Genomic DNA, 8872 nt, shown 5'->3' on the forward strand with positions numbered 1-8872 from the left:
TAGTTAACATATTAGTACACATAAGTTCATATAGGTACTGGGGATATATGCTCAACAATTGTTTTGATGGTGTACCCTACGCAGTTTGGAAACAAATGGCTTTAGGAACCATTTTTCACCTCTGGTTTTGCTTTTGGTTAATTTTCAAAAGCAAGTCTCAATGTCCTAACTTTTCTTGCATGCACACACTGAGCAGGAATTCTGCGCATGCTAACACGGGAAAAGGAACCAATCCCCCACTGGGTGTAGGACGGGACACGAGGCTCCCCCGCCAAGCCATCTGCACTCGGGCCTGGGCGGAGGGTGAGCGCGATGCTCAGGCTCCTCCCGGGCCCCAGCCTGGGGATGTGGGTCAGATGGTTCAGGCCCGTGCAATCCGGCTGCTGTGAGTCATCGCCGGAAGCAAATCAGAGCGAACGGGAAGCATCTTCCAAGTTGGACTAGTAGCTGCAGAAGCAGGAGCAGCAGCCGCAGCAGGAACTTCCCAGGTACCGGGGCTGGGAGGCGCTCGGGTCCCAGGTTCCCACGCGGACCCCTCTGGCCAGGAGCTCGGGCGCAGGGCGGGAAGGAGGAAGGGAAGGGAGGGAGGAAAGCAGGCAGAGGGCAGACGCTAGAGGAGGAAGGGGCGGAGACGACCAGGGGAAAGGTGGCGAGGGGTAACCCGGCAGGATTGCGACTGGACCGGGGTCGCCGGGGTCCCCGCCGCGCCCTTGGCTCCGCCACGCAGTCTGGTGCGCTACCGTGCGGTGCGTGTCCGCCTGGGCGGGGGGCGTGGGACCCGAGCGCTGCCGAGCCGCGACTGGGTTAGGGTGTGGTCCCGGGTGGGAGGGACACTGCGGCCTGCTGACACCACTGCGTTGCCCTTTGCCAGCCGTGAAAGAGTAGCCAGTGACCCAGAAGGGTGGGCGGAAACTTTGGGAGGTGAGTGGGAGGAGCCGCAGGGTGCAGCCGGAAAAGGGGAGTGCTAATTGCGCCCTGGCCTGGATTTTTTGTGCCTCCTGGGGCAAGTTCCGGGGTGCTGGGCGAGCCACCTCCCGCGCAGATGCCTGTCCCCTGACTGTCCCTCTGCGATCCAGCTTCTCTCTCTCTCTCTCTCTCTCTCTCTCTCTCTCCTTCCCTTACCCCCTCCCCCCCGTTTCCTTCCTTCGTCCCTCCTTCCTTCCTTTCTTTTTCTTTTTTTTTTCAATTCTTTGTCCATTTTTCCTTTCTTTCATCTGTTCTTCATGGGCTTCTCTCTCTCAACTTGAAAAGGTGTGCCTTCACCTGTTGTCTTCTCCGCAGCAGCCGCAGTACTTAATGGAATGGAGTCCTCACTTCCCAGTCACTCAGCCTTGTAGCTCCAGCCCTTGCTCCCTCTCCTTGCTGAGGCTGCTTCTGGGCCAAACTCCCTCCAAGTTCACTACCTGCCTGCCCCCTCCTCCCGCCTGCCTCCCAGCTTCCCTGTTCCCTCCTCCCCCCAGATGAGACACACACACACACACACACACAGAGAGAGAGAGAGAGAGAGACTGACTTGCAGCTCTCCCAGAATCAGCTCTCCCAGAATGTTCCCGATTGCTGGGTGGCAGTCCCTGCCCTCTTCCTCTTACTACCTGCAAACATTGGACATTCTCCAGAACTAGGTGACTTTCTTGTCTTCTGCCTCCACTGTACCTTTTGAGTGATATCATCCCATTTGCCTAGACTCTCCTGGAATCACGATGCTGTGGTTCCCAAGCTCTCCCTCTAGGACCCTTGCTCACCTTATGTCACCTCAAACGCCCTGGCTGTCTTAGTTCTGTTCTGTTGGTGTGGTGTGTTCCACACATGTCACCTGGAATGTACACCTTCCCCATTCCGTGCTGGCTCCTCATATGAACTTCCGGTGGCCCCTGGCCACTCCTCAGCATAATTAGTTAGCAGTCTATTAGAAGATAAGCCAAGGCACATTAAAAATTCTAAGAGTTTATTTGAGCAAAAGATCAGTTTGAGTCTGGCCGCATCCAATCTAGCAGACAGAAAGGAGCTCCAAGGAGCTGTAGACAATGAAAGGCTTTTGTAGGCAGACGGGACCAGGACAAGGATTGGGCAAAAGGCCGGTGGGTTATTGCAGTTGCTTTCCTTTAGGGACGGCAGGGGTCCACCAGGCAGATGGCCTAACTAGTGCTGATCAGGTACCCTGATTGACTGCTTTAAGATTCCGTTTCTGGGAGAGCTGAAACTGTAATTAAGTCTTGGTTTGGTGATGTGGGGCTTCGCATAAGTGACTCCACTTTGGGTCTGTTGTCTTTTAAGAAGCTTCAGTGTAATCCTTGACTCCCTCCGCTCCCTGCCCTGATGTGATCAGTCCCCCAGCAGGGCGGTTCCATCTCCCACTCTCTAGGCCAGTGATGGCGAACCTTTGGAGCTTGGCGTGTCAGCATTTTGAAAAACCCTAACTTAACTCTGGTGCCGTGTCACATATAGAAATTTTTTGATCTTTGCAACCATAGTAAAACAAAGATTTATATTTTTGATATTTATTTTATATATTTAAATGCCATCTAACAAAGAAAAATCAACCAAAAAAATGAGTTTGCGTGTCACCTCTGACACGCGTGTCATAGGTTCGCCATCACTGCTAGTTCGTGAGCTTCCTCTGTATTTAGCTGTACTGATCAATGGCAGTGGTCTACCAGCTGGGTCCCCAGCCTATTTTTCATGCTATAGGGTGAGCCACAGTATTTCTCGAAAATTCCAATATATTCCTGTAAAGCACTTGTTTAAAAACCATGCATGGCTTTCCAGCCAATAGCTCAAGTTCAGACTTTTAAACCTGGCACAAGGGGCCCATCCTGACTCACCACACCCTGTCCCTGTGAGGACACCACACAGACCCACTCCCTGGCCACACATAAACATGGCCCCCTGCTACATCTTTGCATCTGCCAATCCCACAGCCACAGCCTTAAAATTCACCTCCCCCTTTCACCAGCTTACAGAAACTTTTGCCCCACCTTGTAGGGCCAGCTCACCACTCATCTTCAACACAGGGGCTGCTAAAGTAAATTCATCCTGCTGTTCTGTGGCCTTCCATGGCTCTTTGTAAATCCTCCTGTTACAGGGCCCCTGGCTGGCTTGTAAACATGCATTTATGTCTGTGTGTCTCCCCTAGGGAGCTCGCTCGCAGGTGGGTATTATGATATTTATTGTTCATTTCCTTGCCCAAACCCAAATAAGGAAAGTTCTACTTAAATGCTCTTTGAACAAATTCACTTTGGGATGTGTGTATGAGGAAGGGGAGTGGAGCAGGGAGTTGGCAGGTGTTCAAAGCCCCCAGGAAGAGGAAGATGACATACTTGGTACCAGAAGGCTTGCTTTTGCGGCCAACTCGGCCACTCTTACTATGAGACCTTAATATGAGTCCTGACCTTGTCTGTTCACCTGTAAAGGGAAAACTAGTTTAATGCCAACTCATTTTATTGACTGGAAATCACATTGTTGTGTTTTTATGACACAGTTGAATTGTGGCACTGGTACCCAAAGGTATTATTTTGTTTTATATTGAAATTAATTCCTTTTTAGACTCATTGGGCAAGATCCATTTTGTTTAAAGTTCCAATCCTCTAACACAGCGGTTCTCAACCTGTGGGTCGCGACCCCTTTGGCGGTCGAATGACCCTTTCACAGGGGTTGCCTAAGACCATCCTGCATATCAGATATTTACATTACAATTCATAACAGTAGCAACATTACAGTTATGAAGTAGCAACGAAAATAATTTTATGGTTGGGTCACAACATGAGGAACTGTATTTAAAGAGTCAGGAGGTTGAGAACCACTGCTCTAACAGCTTTAGTGTACAAATGAGATTAGGAGTCAGCAGGTCTTGGAGAGTGTCTGAGCCTCAGCAGAGGTCCTGTTGCTAAGGATGGGATCAGTTATGAGCTCTGGGATTTACTTGGTGAGTAAACCAGTGTATTAGTTACCTATCGATGCTGTAAAACCTTACCACAAGTTTGGTGCTTGAAAGCAACAAAAATTTATTATCAGACAGTTCTGGAGGTCAGAAGTCCAAAATAGGTCCTCAGAGTTACTGTTTTGTTTTCTTTTTCTGGAGGCCCAAGGAAAGAATCAGTTTCCTTGCCTTTTGCAGCCCTTAAAGGCTGCCTGCATTCCTTGGTTCCTGGGTTCTCATCATTCTGATCTTTGCATCCATCATCACATCTCTGACTTTGATCCTCCTGCCTTCCTCTTGTAAGGACCTTGTGATTATAGTGAGCCCACGTGGATCACCCAGTAGACTCTCCCCATCTTATTATTCCTGATTCACTGGCATTGGCAAAGTCCCTCATGCCACATAAGATAATGTAGTCACAGATTGGGGAATTCAACGTGGATGTCTTTGGGGGTATGGTTATTCTGCCGACCACACCCGGTGTCAGAGGGTTTGGCTGATGTGCTTCTGTGTTGTGTTTTTATGACACAGTTGAATTGTGGCACTGGTAGCCAAAGGTGTTAATTTGTTTTAATATTGAAATTAATTCCTTTTCAGATTCATTGGGCAAGATCCATTTTGGTATCATCCATCAACAGATCTTCCCTTGGTATCAACAGACCTTCCCTGATGGATGACTTTGGGGAAGCAAATGGCACTTTTGCCATCAACTTATTAAAAATGTTGGGTGAAGAAGACAACTCACAGAATGTGTTCTTTTCTCCCCTGAGCATCTCCTCTGCCCTGGCCATGGTCTTCATGGGGGCCAAAGGAGACACTGCAGCCCAGATGTCCCAGGTAGGTGTGCCTGCCACAAAGGAAGAACAATGCATGGTTTTTTCTCTGCTTCCACAGGGCTGGTCTTTTCATATCTATCCTAGCTGATGAAAGCCAGTGTGGCTGGTAGGTGGGAAGGGGGACACTTGCTGATGGGCAAAGGGCAGACATAGGTAGAGCAGGTAAATTATATAGGACAGGGAATCTCCTCTTAGTGTTTATGGGAGAAATCAAGTCTCAGGTTATTTTCTGTGGATAAAGCATCAATATGCTACAGCAAAATTGTATCTTTGAGAAGTAAGGTAAATTATAATTTTGTCCCATAAGAAGGCCAAAAATTTAAGCTTTATTATATTTTAACTTTTGCTAACACATTTCAAATGGAAATGTAGCTATGTGAATGCACTTTCTGTCAGACAAGTTACTTCTAATGTACGATTGTGCACAAGTGGTGGAAGAATGCACACAGATGTGGACTTTTATTATTCAGAGTCACTTAGAAGGAATATATGATCGGACTGATCTGATGGGGGTTCTGTGTGACTTCAGCTACACTGAAGTAGAGGATGATACCTTAGGGAAGGAGTCCTTAACCTCTTTGTGTCTTAGGTTCTTTGATCGTCTTGTGAAAGCGACCCAGAAAATTGCTTATGCTTGTCACTTTGCCACTCATGTCAGGGTGTACAGAAGTGTGTTTACTGTCTGAATCTCTCTCCGTGGTGGTTTCATCCAGTTCACAGGAGGACTGAGGCTTTGGGCTCGGGTGTTGGTTGGGCTGGAGAACCTCTGTAAAATTGCTGGTGAGACATTGCTCATTCTTGAAATTTTCCCAGGTCAGGCTAGATCCATTCCAGCCACCTATTTGTTGTGTTCTCTCTCCCTCCTGAGTTTTCACATCCTGCCTTCCTGCAAAACACGCGGGGGGGGGGGGGGGGGGGGGGGCAGTTTGCAATGGAGGCAGTTTTGGTGGTTATAACTGAGAGGTACTGCTGCCATCTAGTGGGTGGAGGCCAGAAATGCTGCAACATATCCTGGATGTACAGGACAGCCCCAACAACAAAGAAACTGGTCCAAAATGTCAGTAGTCCGAGGTTGAGAAAGCCTGTGCTGACTGGTGAAAGCAAACTCATTTCGAGATAGGATCTGCTGTGGTTTTCAGCATAGAGATTTGTTTGGAGGAGCAAAATGGCAATGTTAAAAGTCTGTGTTTTCTCTTACCAGGCACTTTGTCTGAACAAGGCTGGTGATGTCCACCAAGGTTTCCAGGCACTTCTCTCAGACATTAACAGATCTGACACCCAGTACTTGCTCAGAACTGCCAACAGACTCTTTGGAGAAAAGACGTGTGATTTCCTTCCGGTACGTAGCACTCACAAATTTTTTTTATTTATTTATTTATTTATTTATTTATTTATTTATTTATTTATTATTTTTAATCCTCACCTGAGGACATGCTTTTATTGCCTTTAGAGAGAAAGGAAGGGAGAGGGAGGGAGGCAGAGAGAGAGAAACATTGATGTGAGAGTGAAACATCAATAGATAGTCTCCACACAAGCCCTGATTGGTTGATTGTACTTGAAACCTGGGTATGTGCCCTGATCAGGAATCGAACCTGTGACCTTTAGTTGTACTGGACAAGGCTCCAACCAACTGAGCCACATGGGCCAGCGCAGTAGTACTCACACATTGATTAACAAGAAATTGAAAACAAAATAGAAACTTCAGAGGAACTGAGATAAAGTTTAACTCTACTGCGTTAGACATTTGCTTAGAATTTTACCTCTGTAATTATAATTTTGAATTTTATGATGGCTTCTGAATTATGCCCTTTTTAAATTGTTTCTGATATATTCCTCCTGAACTTTAATCTCAATATGTCCATCCTCTGATATCCAGACTCTTTCCCTCTTGATCTGAGTAGTTCTTATTGATTTCAGTGTATAATTCCAGAGTTCCCTTGTCCAGAGAAAAAAAGCCTGCCATGATTCAGTGAGTGAGGTCCAAAAATGCTGCTATGTAATATGCAGAGAGATGCTATCTTGAGATAAAGGAAATGGTCAGGATGAGCCCTGGCCATCTTATTGGCTGGCAGTTCCCGGGATTCTTCTGTAGGACTCATATACATCCCTGCTGGTGGGCATTACCCCGTGGAGGTTGCCTGCACTGGGCATAAAAATCACTGGAGATGATTCTGGATCTTTCAGCTGGCTAGGTCTTCTAGGATAAGCATGATTCCAGGAATCTACTGGTTAAACAATGTTCACTTTGAACATCAGCCTAATTTTTGAATATTGTAATTGGGGAATATTGGGGACACAGGGAACCACCTGCCACCTTTCTCGGTTGCTGGGCTCTTCTCTCTACATCTTCTTTCTTCTGTAGAAGCTAAACTATTTGAGAACAGGAGATGGGCGGAGGATAGGCACCCTCCAGGCACATATCTGAGACCAAGTTTTTGTGAGGTGAGTTATCGTTGGGTTTTAATATATTGGGTACAGGGCCTCCCTGATTTGATCCCACCTTACATTTCAAGGTTCAGCCCCTGCCCCTGTGTTTTTTTCCTCTAATCCCTTACATACACACACACCATACATACACACACCACACACACACACCACACACATGCCCGGGTTCTTGTCCCCAGCATCAAGAAAGGTTCAGGAATCTGGAAAAGGCTGTGTGTAGATGGCATAGGAATCCAGAGACTAATAAAGAGTCCAGAGACGAGATATAATTTTGAAAGGCATTGGGGGTCAGAGGACCTTCAGCCAAAGGAACTGAAGAGCCCCTCCTTGTCTAGGACCCTTGCTTTTATTCACACAATTTGTCCTAAGGCAAGGTAGAGATAATACACTTCAAAGGGTAAGGTTTCAAAGGGTACAGAGGCATTGTCAGTTTGGGAATAGCCTACGGCTGTTCAGGTGTTTGGCCAGTAGAGGCAATAGCATGTGGATTAAGATGCCCTTTAACTGTCTGGCAGCCACAATCAGTTTCCTATTCAGGTTTGGGGAAATGCCTTTAGCCATTCCCAACAGGTGACTACATGTGTGCCTCAACCCTGTTGAGTCCCCAAGTCTCATCAACCTTTTGATGAAACTTAAAATTATGACATGCTGGAATTGGTCTATGGCACACACACATACACACACACATCTAGGACAGTCACATTCCACTCCTGGGAGATGTGTAAGATTTCTTAATAATCTAGTTCTGCCATGGAGCCTCCCAATCACTACACAGATATGTTTTCAGACCCTGGGGCTGGTACCAGTGAAGCAAAAATGAATCAAGAAAGTTAGAGTGCTTGGCGGGGAGGGAGACAGAAAAATCAAACAGAAATCAATATGCAGTTTAAGTGCTTGATGGGCATTCATGATGGGCTCTTTGGTGCATGCCTACTACCCTTCATGTTCTCAAGACATCTTATAACTATCTGTGTGTACGTCATCTCTCTCACAGACTGGGAGCCATCTCTGGGTCTCATGCCATGTCTTCACCCTGGTGTCCAGCACCCAGTGGGTGTTTGTGCATTTTTTATTAATTGCATGAATGAGTGTTAACATGCAGGATGAGCTGTGCAAGCAGTTAGGCTAGAAACATGTTCAGAAAAAACAGATGTGTTCCCACCGTGGGGACCTTTGCTGCATGGGGCTGGACTTGGTATCTTGCGCTTGCAGGCCTTTAAGGAATCCTGCCAGAAGTTCTATCAGGCTGAGCTGGAGGAGCTGTCCTTTGCTAAAGACACCGAGGAATGCAGAAAGCACATCAACGACTGGGTGGCAGAAAAGACTGAAGGTGAGAGATTCATTTCCGTGCACTTGGGAAGCTGCGAAGGAACAGGAGGTGAGGAGGCCTGGGCTGTGACCTCCACAGTATTGCCACTGGCACCCTGTAACCAGCATATGTGTGTGTGTGTGTGTGTGTGTGTGTGTGTGCGCGCTCGCTGTGATTTTCAGGCCAGCCATTGCAGTTCTGTGATTTTTCTTGAGCTTATCAGATCCCAAAGCGGGTGATTTCAAATAAAACTTAAACCAGGTGTAAGGGTCTCAGATGCCTTCCCCGCTGGACTCTACTAGAAAATACGAGAAAAATGCATCCTCATGGGGCCCTGTTTTCTACTATTTGGGAGGAGCCTTGCCC

General features: G+C 47.2%; 1 protein-coding gene across 1 annotated transcript in view; it reads left to right on the plus strand.

Annotated features, from left to right (window-relative positions):
* Nucleotides 1-247: 247 nt before the first annotated feature.
* The window catches only part of LOC139013484 (serpin B8-like), a 10342-nt gene continuing 1717 nt past the window's right edge, over nucleotides 248-8872 (plus strand). The window contains exons 1-4 of the mRNA XM_070419507.1: nucleotides 248-488; nucleotides 4514-4753; nucleotides 5954-6091; nucleotides 8410-8527. Of these exons, the coding sequence (XP_070275608.1) occupies nucleotides 4586-4753; nucleotides 5954-6091; nucleotides 8410-8527 (424 nt within the window). The 5' untranslated portion in view covers nucleotides 248-488; nucleotides 4514-4585. The remainder of the gene's footprint in view (nucleotides 489-4513; nucleotides 4754-5953; nucleotides 6092-8409; nucleotides 8528-8872) is intronic.

Source organism: Myotis yumanensis, unplaced genomic scaffold, assembly GCF_028538775.1.
Source record: "Myotis yumanensis isolate MYYU_CA2020_CCGP unplaced genomic scaffold, mMyoYum1.0.hap1 SCAF_7, whole genome shotgun sequence".
In the NCBI taxonomy this organism is placed as follows: domain Eukaryota; kingdom Metazoa; phylum Chordata; class Mammalia; order Chiroptera; family Vespertilionidae; genus Myotis; species Myotis yumanensis.